Source organism: Mangifera indica, chromosome 10 (genome assembly GCF_011075055.1).
Source record: "Mangifera indica cultivar Alphonso chromosome 10, CATAS_Mindica_2.1, whole genome shotgun sequence".
Taxonomy (NCBI): domain Eukaryota; kingdom Viridiplantae; phylum Streptophyta; class Magnoliopsida; order Sapindales; family Anacardiaceae; genus Mangifera; species Mangifera indica.
Genome location: NC_058146.1, coordinates 4,075,669 through 4,097,243, shown reverse-complemented (window position 1 = coordinate 4,097,243; position 21,575 = coordinate 4,075,669). Strand labels below are relative to the sequence as shown.

At 35.0% G+C, this 21,575-nt stretch overlaps 5 protein-coding genes across 6 annotated transcripts; 2 read left to right on the top strand and 3 right to left on the bottom strand.

The window, feature by feature from the left end:
• Positions 1–922: 922 nt before the first annotated feature.
• LOC123228042 (glutathione S-transferase DHAR2-like) lies at positions 923–3,311 on the bottom strand. The gene is made up of 6 exons (XM_044653240.1): positions 2,887–3,311; positions 2,696–2,786; positions 2,475–2,615; positions 2,070–2,187; positions 1,825–1,968; positions 923–1,185 (listed from the first exon to the last, which is right to left on the bottom strand). Exons 1-6 carry the CDS (start codon positions 2,942–2,944, stop codon positions 1,099–1,101), a joined length of 639 nt encoding a protein of 212 aa, XP_044509175.1. The 5' UTR covers positions 2,945–3,311; the 3' UTR covers positions 923–1,098.
• A 3,046-nt stretch (positions 3,312–6,357) lies between these two features.
• Positions 6,358–11,867, top strand: LOC123228040. 2 transcript variants are annotated; one of them, XM_044653236.1, is made up of 4 exons: positions 6,358–6,748; positions 7,579–9,570; positions 10,789–10,975; positions 11,075–11,867. In XM_044653236.1, exons 2-4 carry the CDS (start codon positions 7,864–7,866, stop codon positions 11,716–11,718), a joined length of 2,538 nt encoding a protein of 845 aa, XP_044509171.1. In that variant the 5' UTR covers positions 6,358–6,748; positions 7,579–7,863; the 3' UTR covers positions 11,719–11,867. The 2 variants fall into 2 exon arrangements, with proteins under 2 accessions (XP_044509171.1, XP_044509173.1); XM_044653238.1 differs by lacking the exon at positions 6,358–6,748 and having other exon boundaries at positions 7,090–9,570.
• Positions 11,868–12,235: 368 nt separating this feature from the next.
• Positions 12,236–13,390, bottom strand: LOC123228041 (dirigent protein 9-like). The gene has a single exon (XM_044653239.1). The coding sequence runs from the start codon at positions 13,358–13,360 to the stop codon at positions 12,344–12,346; it is 1,017 nt and encodes a 338-aa protein (XP_044509174.1). The 5' UTR covers positions 13,361–13,390; the 3' UTR covers positions 12,236–12,343.
• Positions 13,391–14,422: 1,032 nt separating this feature from the next.
• Positions 14,423–15,124, bottom strand: LOC123227814 (dirigent protein 25-like). The gene has a single exon (XM_044652940.1). The coding sequence runs from the start codon at positions 15,122–15,124 to the stop codon at positions 14,423–14,425; it is 702 nt and encodes a 233-aa protein (XP_044508875.1).
• A 1,412-nt stretch (positions 15,125–16,536) lies between these two features.
• LOC123228220 (spliceosome-associated protein 130 A-like) lies at positions 16,537–21,203 on the top strand. Its single transcript, XM_044653534.1, has 3 exons — positions 16,537–19,606; positions 19,883–20,374; positions 20,913–21,203. Exons 1-3 carry the CDS (start codon positions 16,595–16,597, stop codon positions 21,048–21,050), a joined length of 3,642 nt encoding a protein of 1,213 aa, XP_044509469.1. The 5' UTR covers positions 16,537–16,594; the 3' UTR covers positions 21,051–21,203.
• The last annotated feature ends 372 nt before the right edge of the window (positions 21,204–21,575 follow it).

The following is a 21,575-nucleotide window of genomic DNA, read 5'->3' as shown; positions in this document are numbered from 1 at the left end:
AAAAAGAAAAATTTCAACAAAGAAATGTTGATCAACTTTCGAACTCGAATTAAGTTACCAAATTAAAATTTCAACTCATTCAAACTAAATATAAATTTAAACTCAAACTAACTTAATTCAAATCCACTCCTCGTCCTACATAGTCCAACTACAAAGTTAACAAATCTTTATTCCACCCCTAAACATAAGTTTGAAGGTATAACACCTTTAGCAATTATATTATATAGGCTAAAATACTTGTTCTCACCCAAAGTTGAATTTATTTTTAAATTTTACTTATTAAATTTGAAAAACCTAAATTCATACTTTTCATCGACGGTTAATTTTAATTAAATTAATTAATTTAAAAGATATAATTATTATTTAATAAATAATATTATGTAATTCACATTTGTTATAGTTTTGATGTAATATGTTTAGTAACGGCTCCTCTGAGAGAACATGATTTGAAAATCTCATGTGAAAACTTATCCCTCTAAAACTCTGTATCAATAAGGCAACTGCCAAAAAGACCCACCAACAAACAAACAAACAATCACATTGCTGACAGTTAAGCACCATTAACTAAAAGAAGTTTCAGAGTAATCAAATTGCGTATTATATTGTGTATTGAAAACTAAATTTTTTATATCATATATCGTATCGTAATATACATGTTTTAAAAAATAAAATAATAAAAATTATTAATGAACGTATCATTATTTTAAAAAATATAATAAATATTCATGAAAAATTAAAAATTTTTATACTTACCCTTACTAAATTTTTATTTTCTCTAAAAAAAGTAATCAATCTATATTAATAATATATATCGTATCATAAGATATATATCATATTAATTCAATACACCTTAAGTTTCGTATCATTTTTCACTAGTATTATGTTATATCATACAGTAAAATATGTATTGTGTGTCGTAATATACTAATAACTATGGTTCCATTATTAATCTAACAGGAAATACACAAAGCTATAGCTATGATAGGTTTACACTACATTTATTGGATAAGGGACCAGTGTCCATTTTGGCTATGCAAAGCCTCAGTCTCACCCACATTTCATTACTAAAGTTAAGCGACCTTACAATTTAGGACTAGTTCAGGGATTGACCTTCGGCTCCCATCCTGCAACTACATATTGTGGTGCAGCCTTGGTTTTCTGAAATGATTCCCGACCGAAAAGTGCCTGCAAGAAAAGATCACAAAATCATATTGGAAGTTTCCCCAGACTCCGATTGACGCTTGACTAACTTAGCCCACAGGTCGGAGTTTTCTTGATTTAAAAGAGAAAGCATGATATCCCAAGTTTCATAGATTTAAAGGCTTGCTACAACAAACTTATCAGGCTGTAGTTTGAGGCAGTCCTTAAACCTGCTTTATTGACAGAGAATCAGAAGCATTTTGATTCTGTAAATAGAGTTATCCAGAATGCTTTTTTTGTTCTTACAAAAAGCTTTTGACGTGTGTTGCATGTATATAAATCTACAGGGTTCTGTAGCTAAGAGAAAAGGGATTCCTGATCAGAAAAAATCTGTGCTGTGGAGGATAAAATGCGAAAGACAGGATCGCTTCCTAATTTTATTTACATCCACCAGTGTGGGTTTATATTTGAGAAAGCAATCTTATCAATGGCCAGAAAGGGTGAAAATACGACAGGAAAGGCAGAAAATCAGTGTCAAATGGATAACATCAATCCCAAAATAAATTGACTCCTTTCCTGTACAGCATGATTCTACAGACAACTAAAAAGTGGTCATCTTAAACAATATGACTAACCAAGAAACAAGAAACAAATAGCATCAGTGAAAATTTATGCAGCTTCTACCTCAATGTAGTTGTGGACATGAGGCAAGCTCGCAGGGACACTCCACTTCTTGAAATGCCCTAGAGCTACCTCAAGGTGGTACAGCTTTGGTGCCAAGCTCAAATCAACAGCAGTGATCTTCTCCCCAGCAATGAATGGACCCCCCTATTCATATTCATGCAAATTAGTCTCAACTCTCAATGTAATGAGAAAAAGAAAATCAATTCTATTAATCAGATGCCCCTATGTTTCAAGTTTATCAGTACATGTTTCTTGAGATGCTCATCCAATGCATTCAATTCCTCAAGCAAAGCCCTCTCTGTCCCATCATTTGTATCCTTGCTTTTCAGAAACTGGATGAATGTTGAGAAAATCTTTGATCCCCTACAACATTACATTACACAGACAGCAAAAAATCAGCTTAAACAAGGACCCTTATGTACTAATTTAAGCAACTTATAATGATAGACCATATCAAGCGATTTCTGAGGAACCAATCGCCGTGAAAAAAGAAAGATATGCATATGTTTGCTTCTACTGTAAAATTTACCTTTACAAAGGTTTTAAAAATAATATTAACAATCACAGAACAAGATTTTGCTTCTCCTCTATCAAATTTTGAACTAATAAATCAAGAATAATATCTATAAGTGCATGTTAGCGAGCATTACACAGAGGCAAATTCAGGAGGGGTAGCGAGAGGAGGCTCAGGGTATTTCTCAAGAATTCCAACAATCACATCTGAGTCAGGCACCCATTTGTCATCAAACTTCACCACTGGCACCTTCCCTTCTGGGTTTACGTCCAAAAACCTAGCAATTCATCATAAGAAAAAAATACTTTAGAAAACTAACCCATTTCTCAGAAATCACAACAAAAACCAAAACTTTACCATTGCGGTTTGTCACTGGTGTTGATGTAGTGTGCCTTGTAAGGAACTTTCTTCTCCTCCAAAGTTAGCAGAACCCTTTGGGAGAATGGGCCTAAGGAACAACAATCCAACTTTGAGTTTCATAACATTTTCCAAATCAGAACCCAAAAAGTATATTCACAAAAGAAAAGAGAAACAAAAACAAAACGTACAGTCTCCAAGAAGATCAGGAGCACCAGCAGCAGCTTTCACACAGATTTCCAGAGCCATTGTTGAGTGTAAGAGGGTGAGTGTTTTTCTTCAACGTTCACAATAAAGACGAGTTGCAAGTCAAAGTGAGTAACTTATTTATATGAAAAAAAAAATGCTAAACATTTAAATCAGGCAAAGCTTTTTTAATAAAACGAGCTAATTTGATTTTAACCGATAAACTAAACTAAAAACTCAGAATTATAAGGCAAAGCTTTTTCCTTTTCATCAAAATTTATTGTCTCAATCTTAGGCAAAAGTTTAGAAGTTTCCTTTACAAATGTACCGTTAAGGTTTTAAATTGATTTGGTAAGTAATAAAATTTAGCATTGGTTGGAAATAAGTCAGTTAATGATTGAATTTAGACTGAAAATCCGCCATGTTCATGATCCCACAAGCTCATTACCCGCCTAATCTTCAAGATTTTTATCTTTTACCATTGAGTAGTTTATTCAAATTGAAAAAGGAAAAGAAAGAATAACATAACTTTTCATGAGTGTGAAGCTCCGATCACATTCTCACTTGTGACAACTCAAAAATTACAGGAAATGCTCCCTCACTGTTGCATAAATTGAGGGTTCATTCATTTGTTTGCATTTTGCAGATTATTCCCACAACGTCAAAAGTAAAATTATGAAAAAAATTGCCTCTTTATATTCTTACTTTTAATAAAGTGGCTATGCAATCAGTGTCCTTCTTGCTTTGGACTGATTAACTTTATTGATACCCGGGCTGTGCTGTCTGCTTCTTCGCTTTGTGTCCAGAAAAAAAAAAAAAAAAATCAATTGAAGAACAAATTATTAGCCTTTATTCAAGAAACTTCTGGCCTTTCATGGCTATACATCCTGCGTCAGAAGATGATTGGGTGAAACTGTTACTTCTCTTTGTTCAAGAAACTCCTAGCCTTTCATCGCTGTTTTTAAAAATAGGCCTGCTCAATCGGTTACCGATTGAATGGAAATTTTGTGTCAAGATCTAATTAATATTAAAAATTAATTTATTTATAACATCTATTAAAAACAATAAAATTTAATTTAATTAAAATTTAAAATATATTTTAAAATTTTAATTATTTTTATATAATTTATAAAAAAATAAATTTAAAAATAAAATTAAAAAAACAATAATCTTATATTTATTAAAATATCTTTTATAAGTAATAATTTATAAAATTAATTTTTTTTATATCATAAGATTGAGATTTTTTTTATTTTAATTATTTTATTAAAATTAAACAAATAATTATTATTCTTTAAAAAAAATATTTTTAATCTTTATATATAAGAATATTTTAATTAATTTTTTTATAAATTTTTAAATAAATTAATTTTTGATTGAACTAATAAAATTATAAATCAAAAAAAAAAAATCAATTCATCGCTACTCCAGTTTTAAAAACGTTACCTTCCACGGCTATTCACACTACGCCAAAAGAGGATTAGGTTGCCTGCTACTTGCTCCATTAACAAAATGGAACCCACCCATTCTGAAATGCGCAGCTGAATACAATGAGCAGAACTAGGCCCAACAGGGTAATTGAGTGAAACAAAATGGGCATGAAGCAAGGTATCTGTATCTAATAATATTTGAGATATAATACAGTGTAAATAAAAAATAATATATTTTTTAAAATATATTAAATTAATATAACATAATAAATATATTATATGATATATCATATAAAATTTATTATTATTATAAATTGATATTCTTTTTTTGAAAAATAATGATATTATAAGTGCACATAATACAATTTAATATAGTTTAAGAGTTTTTTTAAACAAGATTTAAAAAATGATTTAAAAATTTTTAAACCAAATCAAACTAAATTAAATTAAAAAAATATTATTTTGATCTAATTTAAATTACAATTCGAACCTTTTAAAATCATTTACTTTTATTTATATATCATTTAATAAAATTAATTGAATTATAATTTTTTAAAATATAATATAAACATATAAAATAAATATGAAATATATATAAAATATACATATAAAAAAACGATAAAATAAATATAAAAAAAATTATACACCTAATTACTTATTAGAAAATTTTGTTAAATATAGTTAGATATATGTATTTTTGAAAAATGTAGTTTTACGGTTTGGTTCGATTTAAAAATCGTTTAAACGATAACACAAACTAAAAAAAATTGTTTGAAAAATTTCTAACCCAAACAAAACTATAATTTTTAAGTGGTTCATTTTGGTTTTATAATTTGAACCAAATTATGCACACCCGTAAATGATATAATAAAGGTATATATGAGAAATTTAAAATTTTTAAAGATATTTATGATATTTTTTAAAATAATAATTCATCAATTAAGATTTTTTATTATTTTATTAATATTTTTATTTTTTTAAAAATAAATTATATAATATAATATATAATATAAAAAATTATGCTTTCATATTCGATTCGATTATTAGAGTTAGAAGTTCAAAAATTTACCAATGGAGAAGTCATGGGCTGGGAGCGGTGGCCGAACCCAATTCTATTGTACAATTTTTGTGTGTACCCAAACTTGGAGCCCAAATAGAAAAAGATCACTGAACTGAGTTGAACATAAAAGTTGAAGCTCAAAGCCCGAAGCTCGATTGACAGGCAGACTCATATGTTGGAGGCCGTGACACCCATTATTATTTTAATAAATATTTTACTATTTTTTTCCCAAACATTCTCTCGCCCTTCATTCTCAATATTAATATTAACTATTTAAAAATAAATAAACATTTCTTTTTCTCCCGTTAAGGTTAGTTTAAAAATAAACTGAATTCAAAGTATATAAATTTGATTTTTACGAAATTAAGTTTACTTTAAAAGAGTTTAAATTTAATTCTTTTTTAAAAAATTAATTTAATTTATTATTAAAATAATATTATTTTTATTCATATTAATTAAAATAATATTATTTTATATTAAAATTTTTAAGTTTAATAGTTTGATAACTTGAATATCTCTCAAATTTAAATTCAAACTTAAAAATATTAAAATTTTAAATTTAAATTCAAATTCGCTTTAAATAAATTTAATTAGAATCTAACATCACCTTCAATCCACCCTTCTATATCCTCATAATTATATTTTTAATTTACGGGTATATATAAATTCCAAAAATGTTATATTCCAAAATGTTAAAAGAAAAATAATAAAATTTGACAGAATTTAAATTTCCAAATTTAATTATAAGGAATTTGTTCACTCATAAAAAAATTAAAATAAAATAAAATAATTGCAAGTAAGAAAACAAAGAGTGGAAAAATCAAAATTCCTATGAAAAAACAAAAAAAGAAATCGTATCTTAATGCGCCAAGTACGCAAACACAACGATCATTCGCGCGTAATTTCGCAAAACGACATCCGAAACAAAAGGAAAATTAATTTAAAAGTAAATAACAAAAAGAATAATAATAAGGAACCAACTGCTCTGCTGCATGAAAACACTTGTGCTTCTCGCCAGTTTCTTCATCAATCATACTTTCATCATTGTACTTATCTTTCTCTTTTTTACTTTCAATTCTTTAATCCCAGTTCTTCAGTTTCTGTAAAAAGCTAAATTCTATAAAGTGTTGAATTTGGTTTTGTTGCAGCCGTCCAAGTATTAATTTTTCGTGTGAAAATCGGATAAAATCAGACGTTGTAGACTTGGAATGAGTTCATATCTTTGTTGACTTGCAAAAGTTTTCAATTTGTTGTCGTGTCTTTTCTTGCCTGATTTTTAAGCATAAATACAAAAAAAAAAAAAAATTTGTTTATGATTATTGATCGTTTGATTTTATTGCATGCGATGATGGATGAAGTGAAGATCGTTAAAAGAAGGTAATTTTTTTTTTAAGTAGTCTCTCTCTTTATCACTTCCCGGGTTGTGTTGTTTTTATAATTTATATTAAGAGTTTGATGATTCTGTTGGCGTTTGATTGATTGTTGCGTGTGCTGGCTCCAAAGTGATTGTGACGGAATCTAATGGTGGTGTTTTGTTATAGTGGCATCAAAATCATTTTGTTCCAGCTTTTTTAGGTAGTAATTATTATTATACATGAGATTAGTGGGATTTTTATGTTTATATTAATAACAGTTTGTGTTTTACAAAATAATTCTCTGGTCTTGGTTCCCAAAAATCTTCGATTTCATATCAATATTGTAACAGTTTTCTTGATTGATGGTAGACTTTCCTTTTTTTCTTTGTTTTAAAGTTATCCACTATCTGTGATTATGGAATGTTACATCAGTTGATAAGTTGGTGCACTTTACACTTGTTTCTATGCTGTTCTTGTAACAACTGTTTACCAAGAGAAGATGCTTTTATGATTTGTTTCGGCATTCTCATTGCCACAACAAACTTTACTAGATTGTCTTATTGGATGCTCACTGCTCAGATAAGCCTCTCTCATTTTCCTTTTATTTTCTAAATTCTCTTTAAGATGATATAGATTTACTACATTATTCGATGATTGTGGCTTAGAAAGCTTTTTGGGAAATACAGCTTTTTTTTTTTTTGGGTTCTGTTTTCATTCTTCTTTCCATTCTCTTCAGTGCTGCAAATCGAAGACTATTAGCTAGGAGTATCTTTCTTTTTTCTTTTTCACAATTTTTTGTTGCTTGGACACTGGTTCTGCATATTTATTGAATTATTATGGTCCCTTTTCCAGGGAGCAGGGAGGTTCAGAAACTCAGAAATGCTCCAAATTCAGCATCTGATTTTAGTTGTTGCTTTATCGGGACTGTGAAAGAAGATTTGGTGAGTAGCACATTGTTGTTTTGTCCTGATGGGTATGTAAGATTTTAGATGGAAGAGAAAACAAATTTTGGGAGAGCATTTGTTGAGAATCAAGTTGTTTTTTCACTTTCTTTATATAGCTCTATCTGATCAATATCTGGAAATTCCTTCAATTGAAGGAGCGTTTATCTAGAATAGTTCAATACTGTTGTTAAAGATGGAATCTAAACAAGGTACACAGAGTGTCATAGCAAGATTAATGGGTCTTGATGAGCTGCCACATAATCAGCCTGTTCAGAAAAAGCAAAGAGTGCTTTCTGAGAATTATCTAAGGAGAGTTGCTTCTATTGGTGTAAGAGAGAAGTGCCACTCTTTCCGGTTGAGCTTTGAAGAGGATAAAGAATTTATGGATGCAGTTGAAGCACTAGAAAAAACAAAAATAGAAAAGGATAACAATCTTTCGGTTAAAAAGGGAAAAGGTATCTCATCTTCCTTAGAGGCAAATATGGCATTCATGAGCCAAAAATTTGTAGATAAGAACTCAGTGGATATGCAGCTTCCTTCTTCAAAGGGAGGACAGGATGCACTGGAAATTGAGGATTGGAAAACGAACCTGTCTGCAATAGATCTCAGGGAACCTGATTCTTTGATCACCAAGCATTGCCATGATCTGCAAGGTATTCAATGCACTTCTCAATCTAGGCACATTAAAGTCTTGAACTCATCATATGCTTCTTGTTCTCAAAAGACTGATATATGCAATAAATCTGGGAGGGGAATCAATCAAGGAATTGTGAAAATGCCTCAGAAACTTGGTCTTGGTAATATAGACAAGTTTGAGAGATCTCGAATGGAGTTGGAGAATGGAACACGCCTTTCCCCAACAAAGATTGTTGCTAATGTGAATTTTTATGCAATTAGGATGAAGAAAAAGGAATTTCATTGTCCTCAAAAACGGGATACATATGTTGATGAGCAAGAAAGGAAAAAATTGGCCAAAGATGAGGAACCTCATAGACTGATTTCCCGACAAATGTGGCATAGCGAAAATAACTTGTCCAGAAAGGCATCAATGTCAGGAAACAGAGATAGACTTACAGAAGAGTCTGGGCTGATGTCATTTTCTTCCCCTAGTTCTTCTTACTGGAAAAATCAATACAGGCTCTCATTTTACCATTCGGATAGGTCTTATGTGGCTAGGCAAGCGAAGAAGGAGATCTTAGAAAGATGGAAAGCTAATGAAAAGTTTCAAGAAGTTGAAGTGGGTGATAGGCCCAAAACTCTGGGTGAAATGCTTGCCATTCCTGATCATGAATCAAGGCCCAGAAGTTTGGACATCAGGCTTGGTGGGCAGAACAATAGCAGCAAGATTGGTCTTCACAGTGACCACTTTGCGAAGCCTCTGGAATCTAGTAATTGGTTGAAACAGAGATTTAGAAAGCAAGGCCATAATCAGAAAGATGGTTTGAAATGTATAAACTCAGGATCCAACTGCATTAAGTCTGGAGATAGTTACTTGGTGCAAGATGATCAGGTGCTCCAGATTGAGCTGAAAAGAAAATTAGAGGAGAAAGATCCATGTGAAAAATTGTCCGTGGTTTTTAATTCTTCAAGTTGCAATGTTATTTGCCCTGATTCAGAACATAGATGCACCAAACAGGAGAGTTTGGCCATTCAGGAAGAGTTGAAGAACAAGATTGAGGAAAAAGATTTGTCTGAACAGAATTGTGTTGTCACTGAGTCTTCAGCATTCAGTGTTGCCTCTGATAGTATGGTTTCTGAAATGGTGACTGATGAAGAAATTGAGTCTGTGAGTAGGTCTTCTGAAAATCACAGGGATCAGGATTTTGAACCCACAGACAGCACCTCATTGTTGGAAGATTATGATGATTCTTATCAAGTTCCAGATACCTTGATTCAACAGGTTTGATATTCATCTGAAACCATTTCTGGATTCTTTGATACGGTTGGTACAGTGACATACATTTCTTGGGAAGTTTGTTTCTCTGTTAGCTTCTATAATCATGTAAACCATTCCTTACACATGAAAATGCCTTCTTGTTGATGATGTGTTTAGGAGATGTGTACATGCCGATGGACTGAAAAGTATTTTCTGCATTCTGAAATTAAGTTTCTTAGGGCAACACATTTTTGCTTTTGTTGAACTAGAATATGGTAGGTGCTGTTCATGTGTCTACTATGATTGAAGAAGATACGTTGATGCTTTTGATTAAGGAATGTCTAATATGAATTTTTGAAATTCATTTATTTATAACATAATAGTACATAATTCATGATATACTAAAACTCTGCTGGTATGCTATCGTAAGTTCAATTGTAACTGGCCTGCCAGCCTGACCTCCCATGAGCTTGGACAACCTAAAAATCAAATTTTTTTCCTTTCATTATATGTCTTGTTTAATTGCTGGTAAATAAGTGAATCTCAAATGCAAAGGAAAGTTTGCTTTACTGATCACCATTTCGTATCTTACCTTTCACTGTGTGTATATTTGGCTGCATAATTTTGCACTGTAGAAAGTTTTGGTGCATATTCTTCTCCAGGATTCTAGGAAATAGACAAATTGTTTTGTTGCACGTCTTTTGAAGAACTCTTCAACTTTACTTACTACTAGGGCTGCAATCGAGCTAAGTTGAGCCAAGTATTGTTAGGTTCAAGCTTGGCTCGATAGGGTAGACGTAAGGTTTGAGCTCAAAAATTGTTGACTTGAGCCCGGCTTGAAATATTATAATAAGACACCGTAATTTATATATTTATTAATTATCCTCCATATTCAAAATTTGACATTTGATTGTATGTGAGAATTTAAAATAGGGGGGTCAAATAAAAGATTTCATGTAAGATACAAATATTTAAAGGGTTAATGTAGTTTGAAGAGGTGAATGTAAAATTTTGGGGTGTAAGTGTAAAATTTTAAATTTGTAGAAGTTTATTAATATTATATTGTTGGCCTATACTCACAAGCTTTGGCTAAGCTTGTGAGCTCTCCTAGTCAAGTAAAAGCCTACTCAAACTTGGCTCGACAATAGCTGACTGCAGTCCTACTTATTGCTAATGTTATGCATTTTTATTGTAATAATTCTAAGTTCCTTCCTCTCTGAAAATCTGACTTTTATGTTGCAGGATATGTCATTCGGAATCCCTCAAGAAGATTCTTTTTCTTCAATATGCTCTTGCACAGACTTTGAATCTCTTGTGAACTTGGAGGCAGCTTATCAGCCTAGTCCAAATTCAGTGCTTGAACCACCATTTGAGAAAGAGATTTCATCTAGCGCTGAATGCTTTCAGGGTGCCAAAACTGATATGCACAGTAGCTTGACCTGCCCTTCTATACAAAAATATTCATTTTATATTTGTGCTTGTGTAACTTTTTGAAGTTTTTCACTTCCTCAATTTTGTCTGTTGCCAGGTTTGCAGCTGCAACTTGAACTATTAAAATCAGAGTCCTTAGAAGCATACTCTGAAGGAGGTGGGATGATTGTGTCAAGTGATGATGAATCTGAGGAAGGATCAATACACAATTGTAGGGAAAATGAGAAGTTCATGAGAATAATCAATGTCGAAGAGAGCAGGGATTTCTCCTACCTTGTCGATGTCTTTACTGAGGCAGGTTTTCATGGTGAAAACTCATATCTGGGCTGTGAGACATGGTATTCTTCCGAATTCCCAATAAGCCTAGCGGTTTTCAAGATTCTAGAGAAGAAGTATGGTGAGCAGATGTCTTGGAAGAGGTCAGAGAGGAAGCTTCTGTTCGACCGTATAAATTTAGAGCTGGTTGATATTTTCAACACAAGCATTGGGATGAACTGGGCAAAACCTGTATCCAGAAGACTTTGCTTTATGAAGAGCATTGAGGCAGTTGAGGAAGAGCTGTGGAATTCGCTTGTTCATCATGATAAGCAAGCAAACAGGGATTCCCCTGTGAAACTGTTGGGCCAGGATGATGGATGGTTAGAGTTGGGAGATGATATTGAGGTAATCGTTACAGATATAGAGAGTTTGTTGATTGATCAGTTAGCCAAAGAGGTTGTTAGCATTGATAGTTATTTATAGGTATTGCTTGTGTTTATGGCAGTTCTAGCAGACCTTCATATTTGTTTTATCAGTGCCACGAGAGTTTTTGCATGCATATATACATTTTTTTGTCAGATCATATAGAATCAGAACCACAGGATAGCAAGAGAGAGAGGCTTTTTTTATTCTTGCTTACTTTTATTACCAATTCATTAATGGTTTATGTACCCTTAAGGCCAGGAGAAAGTGATGTAAATATGAAAAGTTTGATCTAGTGAGGTTTGGAATCAACATTCATGTTACTACAATCAATTAAATGAAAAAAAGTTATGGTTTTGCAAATATTTTCCTTGAAAATTATTTTGAAATAAGATCATCTATATAAAATATTAGATCATACTAAACTAAACTAACTTTAACACAGTTTATCTTATTTAAGAGTTAGATTATGTCTTGACCTATCAATTAATGAGATTTGTGTATTGAATTAGTTTGGCCGCACATAGATTTTCTCTTTTATTATTTAAATTATATATAATATTTTATATTCTCTAAATTAGAGTGAAAAAAAGCAATCCAACTTCAATCCATTAATCACAACACAAACGTGGCTGATACAAGCACAACAAAGACGTCTGATAAATTAAAAGTGCCACAGACATAATCACAGAAAAAGGTAAACACTAAACTTGACAATCGTATCAACACCATCCGTTGTATGCTGATCTTCTTGATGAAGAGTTTCAACCGTAGCATACCCTTTAGCATTCTCATACTTTCCCGTCCCACCAACCACGGCAATCTGTGACTCATGCGACGCCGTCCGATGCACCCCGAAGAAGCTAATGCTATCATCATATTCATGATCATGTTCACCGCTGTGCAACAAAACCGTCAGTGCAATGGTTTGACTGGTGCCATCCAAAGAGCTAGCTAAATAAAACCCTTGTGCTCTGCCAACTACGCCTGAACCCAGCTCCTGCCCTTCTGTTAGTTCATCGTCGAAAACGGTCACTGTACCGAACATCAGCTTTTGGAGGGAGGAGCCCGGTGGGAGCTGCCCGGCGGAAACAAAAGGCTGGCCGTTTTCACTGTTAAAAACGTTGTTGTTGCCGGTGTTTTGTAAAACAGTGTTGGGTTGGGCTCCGTTCAGGCCGGTCAAGAAAGGAACATTGTTTTGGTTTATAATGTCGTCAAGGTAGTTTGGGTTGAAAAGTGGGGTGCCACCGTTGACTGGGAAAATATTGCTGTTTGCCTTGGAGAAAGGTATGCCGTTGATTTCTGTTTGGGCTATGATCCCGGTTACCACTCTGGATGATGGGTGGGATCCGCCTAATATATCATGCATGAAGAAGGACAAAGGTGGGGTTTCTTTGCCAGGATTTGCCACCGTGGCAGGTGGCGTAACCTCAGTGGGGGCTTCAGCTTCTTCGGGGAGCGGTGGGTGATCAGCATTGTCTTTATCATCCTCCACCATATTGGCAGGGGCAGTGGCGGGAAATTGGCCGCCAGGCAAGGTGGTGGGAAAGGCAGTTGTTGCAACAGGAGTGGATTGTTGGGGCTGTGGATCCACTTCTTCAAGAATTCTTGCTGAGTAGGCACATTTGAGAGTGATGACAAGGAGCAAGAAGCAGATTGTTGCTCTGAGTGTGCTTGAGGTGAAACTGAGAGCTTTAGCCATTGAGTTGAGAGAAGAGGCAGGCTTGAAGGATTGTTTCTTGATGGAGATGGAAGTGAATTTCTGATGTATATATAGTTTCAGGAGTGTTCAATGAAGAAGTGGAGCTGTTGATATGGAGTCGGTACATTGCTGGTTACATAATGTGTGTTTTAGTTGATAAACCTAATCCCTTAAGCTGTTTATGATGAAGTTGTTGAGTGCAGACAGACAAATTTGGCATAGAAAAATTCTTCCAGGTGTTCTATTTTCTTGTACAAAACATTCCCTTAAGCTTCTTTAAGTGCTCTGGTTGTCCCTGAAGTCAGGATTTTAGTGAAAATCTAGTAGTCAATCTTCAGGTGCTTTAACTGTTATTAGAGTTTGCAATGACTTGATTTGCTTCTGAAATTTTGAGTTCAGAAACACACTTGACAAATGACATTAATTCTAAGAATATAGTTCTTTTTGTCACTAACAGTAAAGGATTTGCTGAAATGGCTTGGTTCTCTGGGGAAAGTATATTAACTTGCTCATGGAGAAAAGGAGATTTGCTAGCCCTGCAACTTAAATACATTCATGGCTTTTCAAATTATTTCATCCTATTCTTCGTGGCTTCCATTAGTTCTCAACCCGAATTTGTTTACCTTATTGGATTGATGATCTTCAACAATTTGCAATTTCTTGTAACACTATTGAATTCTACTGATGACAGTTCAAATTTTCCTGAAATAATTTGACCAAATATCTGGGTTTCTCAATAGTTAAAAATTACTACAAGACCTCATCACAGTGTTAGACTCTTTTAAGTTTTTCATGTGAATAAGATGTCAAGTCATTTCATTCAAGTAAATCTGAGTTCTGTTTCACTTAAACTTCACAGAATGGGCTATCAGTATTATTTGCTGGCATTGTCCAGGAGAATGAAGTTCAAAGCCAGTTATTTAATGACAGCTGCAAACTTGTCAAAACAAGGATTTTTTCATAGCAATACTGAATTTATTCAAGAATTGTACTAGAGTTTATAGTTCTTCTGCTTGAGGAAGAGCTAAGAGAAACAAAGGGTAATCAGTTTCCCATTGACAATTACAAGCTGAGATAAACATTGAACAAAAGGAACTTTTTATCTTTCTGCTCTTGTTTGGAAGCCCCAGAGTCTGCATCTACTGCTGTAACTGTTGCATAGCCATTCGCACCATCATACAAGCCAGTGCCACCAATAACAGCAATATGAGACTCAGCTCCATCGTTCCGATGCACCCCGAAAAATTGCAATCCATCCTTAAACTCAGCATCTGTAAAAGTTGCTGTCATAGCCATCATATGACTAGATCCATCTTCAGAAGCAGACACATAAATCCCTTGTGCTTTTCCAAGAACTTGTGAGCCATAAGCTGAATGCTCGAACAAGTCCTGATCAATTATCATGAGTGTACCAAGTTTCAATTCCTGAAGAGTAGCTGCAGGAGGGAAAAACAGACCCATATTGGAAACATCAAGTGTTTGAGATGAGGGCTGGGATTGGGGTAAAGGGATCCCTCCATCAGGAGGGAAAAAGCCTAATGGCTTTGGAAATGGAAGCTGACTGGTGACTTCTGTTTTTGCAGGTTTTGATGAGGGATGAGTGGTATTGGAATTGAGCACATTTTTCATAAGGAATGTGAAGTTGAAATGCTTGTGGTGATGATGGGTTGGAGTTGAGTTGCTGAGATTTCTTGCAGAGAATGATTTATTGAGAATAGAGATGAGCAAGAGGAAGCAGGCTATGGTGGATGGGAACTTGGCCATTTTTAACTTGAAGGTAACTGTGATTTGTTCAATTATAAGTGAAAGAGAATAGGAGGTTTGGTTATGGTTTTGGTAGAGTGGTTAGTATCTATGTTTGTATTTGGTATTAAGATTATGTTGGATTTAAGCCAAATTCGAACTTGCCTAAATCGAAATTTAGCTTGATTTGAGTGGTATCAAGCTCGAGCTTGACTCTTTGAGAGGAGTTAAGCTTGAACTGAGTTTTGAACTCAATTTGATATTGTAGTAGGGTAAAAATGATTAAAATGACATCATTTTGATATATATGAGTCAAAACAACATGATTTTAATCGATTTGTATTAAAATTTTTTCAGGTTCATGAGTCTAACAAGTCAAACACCCCTAAAGCTTGAATTCAAGTTCAAGTTCAAAAATATTTAATTCTCAAATTTGAGCTCCAATTCACTTAAGACGAACTTGTATTGAGTTTATTCAAGTCAAACTCGTACTTATGCTTAAACAAGTTTGTATCAAATCTAACCCTAATTTTGAATTATTTGGTGGGCATAAATAAATAAATCTTACAAAGTTATGTAATGGCTAAAGGACTATTTCCCACCCAAGGTATGCTGATTTCCCAAAGTTTCTTCCGTTAACTTTGAAAATCTCACTTACCTATCCATGACAGGTTAAAATTAACAGAACTCTAACCCTTGAAAAATTTATCTCATTTCCCCTCCTAAAAGTTTAAAAACTAACATTTTCTTTCCCAAGCCAAGTTTAGAAAAATGACATTTCCCCCCTAGGGTTTAGTTTCAAAATCTGGTCACCTTCTCTAGCATCATCGTCGGTCGTCTCTCCCTCACATTTTCCCTCTAGGGTTTAGTTTCAAAATTCTGTCACCTTCTTCGGTGTCATCGTCAGTCGTCTCTCCCTCCCAACGATTTTCCTTCTTTTGACAACCTGTCTCAATTCTACCCCAACCGCTCCAGCGTCCAGAAACATCTCATCTGGGAAGACGATTCCTCTTCCCAGACGACGTTTCTAGACACCGAAGGAGTTAGGGTGGAGGTGAGGCAGATCGTCGAAAGAGAGAGATGGTAGACGATGACACTAGAGAAGGTGATTGGATTTTGAAACTAAACCCTAGGGGGGAAATGTGGTTTTTTTCAAACTTAGTTTATGGAAGAAAAATTAGTTTTTTAAATTTAGGGAGGAAAATAAAATCATATTTAAGTTTATTTTTAATATTAAATATAAAATAACAATTTTATCCTTAAAATTAATAGATTTAAATGGTCATAAATAAATAAATAAAATTTTTAAAATTAACAAGAGGAACTTTGAGCAATCAACATACCTTGGGTGGGAAATAGCGTTTTGGCCGTATTTAATTTCCGGTTTTAGGATGCTCTATAACATAACTAAAAACTAATAAACCTTTTCATTTTTATTTTATTTCCCTCCTTTATTTAAAACCCTAACCGCTCTTCTTCCCATTAACCACGATGTATCTCTATAGTCTTACTCTGCAGCAGTCCACCGGCATACTCTGCGCAATCAATGGCAACTTCTCGGGAACCAAAACCCCCGAAATCGTCGTCGCACGTGGCAAGATCCTCGAGCTTCTCCGCCCCGAAAGTTCCGGAAAAATCGAAAGTGTTCTCTCCACTGACATTTTCGGTGCCATTCGCTCCCTGGCTCAGTTCCGTCTCACCGGCTCTCAAAAGGACTACATCGTTGTTGGCTCAGATTCCGGTCGGATAGTCATTCTTGAGTATAATCCTTCACGAAATGCGTTCGATAAAATCCACCAAGAAACTTTCGGTAAATCAGGTTGTCGCCGGATCGTTCCGGGTCAGTATTTGGCGATTGACCCAAAAGGTCGTGCCGTTATGATTGGTGCTTGTGAGAAGCAAAAATTAGTTTATGTTTTGAATAGAGATACTGCTGCTAGATTAACTATTTCATCTCCATTAGAAGCTCATAAATCTCACACTATTGTTTATTCTATATGTGGTGTTGATTGTGGATTTGATAATCCAATTTTCGCAGCAATTGAGTTGGATTACTCTGAGGCTGACCAGGATTCAACTGGTCAAGCTGCCAGCGACGCTCAAAAGCAATTGACATTTTATGAATTAGATTTAGGGCTTAATCATGTGTCACGAAAATGGTCTGAACCAGTTGACAATGGGGCGAATATGTTAGTTACAGTGCCTGGAGGAGGGGATGGGCCAAGTGGGGTTTTAGTTTGTGCTGAAAATTTTGTTATTTATAAGAATCAGGGTCATCCAGATATTAGGGCTGTGATTCCTAGACGTGTAGACTTGCCGGCCGATCGGGGAGTTTTGATAGTTTCAGCTGCCACACATAGGCAGAAATCATTGTTTTTCTTTTTGTTGCAGACAGAGTATGGGGACATATTTAAGGTTACTTTGGAACATGATAATGAGCATGTTAGTGAGTTGAAGATCAAGTACTTTGATACTATTCCTGTCACTGCATCAATGTGTGTGTTGAAATCAGGGTATTTGTTTGCTGCTTCGGAGTTTGGCAACCATGCCTTGTATCAGTTTCAGGCAATTGGGGCTGACCCTGATGTGGAAGCCTCCTCGGCTACACTGATGGAGACTGAAGAAGGATTTCAACCTGTGTTTTTCCAGCCTCGAGGGCTCAAAAATCTTGTTAGGATTGAACAAGTTGAGAGTTTGATGCCAATTATGGATATGAAGATTTCAAATTTGTTTGAGGAGGAAGCACCTCAAATTTTTACTTTATGTGGCCGTGGTCCACGTTCATCACTTAGGATACTGAGACCTGGTCTGGCTGTTAGTGAGATGGCTGTGTCACAGCTCCCTGGTGTCCCAAGTGCAGTTTGGACTGTTAAGAAAAACGTAAATGATGAGTTTGATGCATACATTGTTGTTTCTTTTAACAATGCGACTCTTGTGCTTTCAATTGGTGAAACTGTTGAAGAAGTTAGTGATAGTGGGTTCCTTGATACAACCCCTTCACTTGCTGTTTCTTTAATTGGCGATGATTCTCTAATGCAAGTTCATCCAAGTGGCATTAGGCATATTAGGGAAGATGGCCGTATTAATGAGTGGAGAACACCTGGAAAGAGAACGATCGTTAAGGTTGGCTCCAATAGACTTCAAGTGGTTATTGCACTAAGTGGAGGGGAGCTCATTTACTTTGAGGTGGATATGACTGGACAACTGATGGAGGTGGAGAAGCATGAAATGTCTGGAGATGTGGCTTGTTTGGACATTGCCCCAGTTCCAGAAGGAAGGCAAAGATCCCGATTTCTTGCAGTCGGTTCATATGACAATACAGTCCGTATCTTATCGTTGGATCCTGATGACTGCATGCAGATTCTTAGTGTCCAAAGTGTGTCATCGCCTCCTGAATCTCTCCTTTTTCTTGAAGTTCAGGCATCGGTTGGTGGGGAGGATGGTGCTGATCACCCAGCTAGTCTTTTCCTCAACGCGGGTTTGCAGAATGGGGTTCTGTTTAGAACAGTGGTTGATATGGTGACTGGTCAGCTTTCAGATTCCCGTTCCAGGTTCTTGGGGCTGAGACCGCCAAAGCTCTTTTCTGTTGTTGTGGGAGGCCACACTGCAATGCTTTGTTTGTCTAGTCGACCTTGGCTTGGGTATATTCACCGGGGACGTTTCCTTTTAACACCTCTTTCCTATGAGACTCTTGAATATGCTGCTTCGTTTTCATCTGATCAGTGTTTGGAAGGTGTCGTTTCTGTTGCAGGGAATGCATTGAGGGTTTTTACCATTGAGAAACTTGGAGAAACTTTTAATGAAACTGCTATTCCCTTAAGGTATACCCCCAGAAAGTTTGTTCTTCAACCCAAGAGGAGATTGCTGGTGATTATTGAGAGTGATCAAGGAGCATTCACTGCAGAAGAGCGTGAAGCTGCAAAGAAGGAATGCTTTGAGGCCTCTGGAATGGGGGAAAATGAAAATGGTAATGTGGACCAGATGGAAAATGGTGATGATGATAATAAAGATGATCCCCTCTCTGATGAGCAGTATGGTTATCCTAAAGCAGAGTCAGACAAATGGGTTTCCTGCATCAGAGTTCTTGACCCTCGTACAGGTAATACAACTTGTTTGCTGGAGCTTCAGGACAGTGAAGCGGCCTTCAGTGTATGTACTGTCAATTTTCATGATAAGGAGCATGGAACTCTTTTAGCCGTTGGTACAGCCAAAGGACTGCAGTTTTGGCCCAAGAGAACTATAGTTGTAGGATATATTCATATTTATCGGTTCTTGGAAGATGGGAAAACCCTTGAACTTTTGCACAAGACACAAGTGGAAGGTGTTCCTCTTGCTTTATGCCAGTTTCAGGGAAGATTACTTGCTGGAATAGGAAATGTTCTCAGATTGTATGACTTGGGGAAGAAGAGATTGCTTAGAAAATGTGAGAATAAGCTGTTCCCTAACACTATAGTTTCTATTCATACCTATCGTGATCGTATCTATGTCGGTGATATTCAAGAGGTAAGTTGACTGAGTGAGTTTGAATTTTTTATGTTTTTGTACATTGTTTTAATTTCTTGTTCATATATTTATGTGGAAGTGTATGATGTTTTCATTAGTCAATTAAATTCTTGTCATTGAATTTGCTAAATGACTGCTTCTCATGTTGTTTGTCACCTGTAAGGTTTTTCTGATAAATGGAGTTTATTCTTGAGTTTTACTTGCTATTAGTTTGGAAAGTGGTCACTTGTTAGCTGAATTATTCAATTTGTTTTAATTTCATGTTTGTTTTTGCAGTCGTTCCATTTCTGCAAGTATAGACGGGATGAAAATCAGCTATATATTTTTGCTGACGATTGTGTTCCAAGATGGGTTACAGCATCACACCATATAGATTTTGACACTGTGGCTGGTACAGACAAGTTTGGGAATGTCTATTTTGTGCGACTGTCACAGGATGTTTCAGATGAGATAGAAGAAGATCCAACTGGTGGAAAGATAAAATGGGAACAGGGGAAACTCAATGGAGCTCCCAACAAAGTAGAGGAGATAGTACAGTTTCATGTTGGTGATGTGGTCACATCCATGCAGAAGGCGTCTCTGGTTCCAGGTGGGGGAGAATGCATCATTTATGGGACTGTTATGGGGAGCTTAGGAGCATTGCTCGCATTCACTTCCCGTGATGATGTGGACTTTTTTTCACACCTGGAGATGCATATGAGGCAAGAACACCCACCATTGTGTGGGCGAGATCACATGGCCTTTAGATCTGCATATTTCCCTGTGAAGGTAATTACATCTGTTCTCTAAAATGAGCTAATTATCATTGTCAAAATTGAGTTCTATTATAAATGGCTTTTGTCTCTAAAATCATTAGCATTTAAAATTGGTTTTAAACTTGTTTATTTATAATTGTCTTTTGTTCCCTCTTCTGTTTTCTTTCTTTTTGGGAGTGTGAATGTAGTATTGTTGCATAAAAACTTCCACCGTTATTTCATTATCATCGTAAATTTCATTAAGACAACTGCTTATTCCAATTTCTTCTGAGAACTCAGTAATAGAAATGAGGGGAAAAAAAAAATAAATGTCACTGTCATTTTTCTTCATTCAGCACCATTATTGAATCATTAACAAGGAATGTTGAATTTTGATTTGTTTCAATTTAGAATGAGTGGATTTTGGTTTATGTTTAAATGCCCATTAAGTGCATTTAGCTGTATAATGAAATACTGGAGTCTTAAAGGCCTAATTTTTTTGGTAATTTGATTGTTTGAGCTTTCTGCTTTGATAAGTTTAACAATGCCGATAATTTGAGACAATTTTGCAGGATGTTATTGATGGAGATCTATGTGAACAGTTCCCTACACTGCCACTAGATCTGCAACAAAAAATCGCTGATGAATTGGATAGAACTCCTGGAGAGATCCTGAAGAAACTTGAAGAAATTAGAAACAAGATCGTTTGAGAAGGTAGGTGTTTGATTGTGCCTTTTTTGTTGTATATATAGGACAGGAGTCTTCTTGTTTGCAGGAGTAGGATATTAGCTCGCAACGGTGGATATTTCTCAATGTTTTCTGTATGATTACCCTTTAATGAGTGCACTCTGCATTTGATCGAATCCATGTTCTGTGGCATCACTCATATCTTAAACTTTGCTATGAAATTGTTAAAGAACAACCTAATAAAAGTATACATCTTCCCTATGATTAATATTATTATCTCTACAAAATATTACATTTTTATCAGCCACCTTATCGTCTTCACCGTGGAGAACCAGAAACGGCAATGTCACCTTTAATAATTCAACCCACATGGATAGATTAAGAATCCCTTGCATAAATGGTATGATGGATGGTGGGAAAACTGCTTGCAGTCTTTTCTCATCTCAGAAGTTCATAGGCAGTTTTCAGGAAAAGCGGCCCTTTGTTGCAATATTTATTTATTATTATTTTTTGGTAACTGGGACCAGAGATAGACCTGGGATATGATG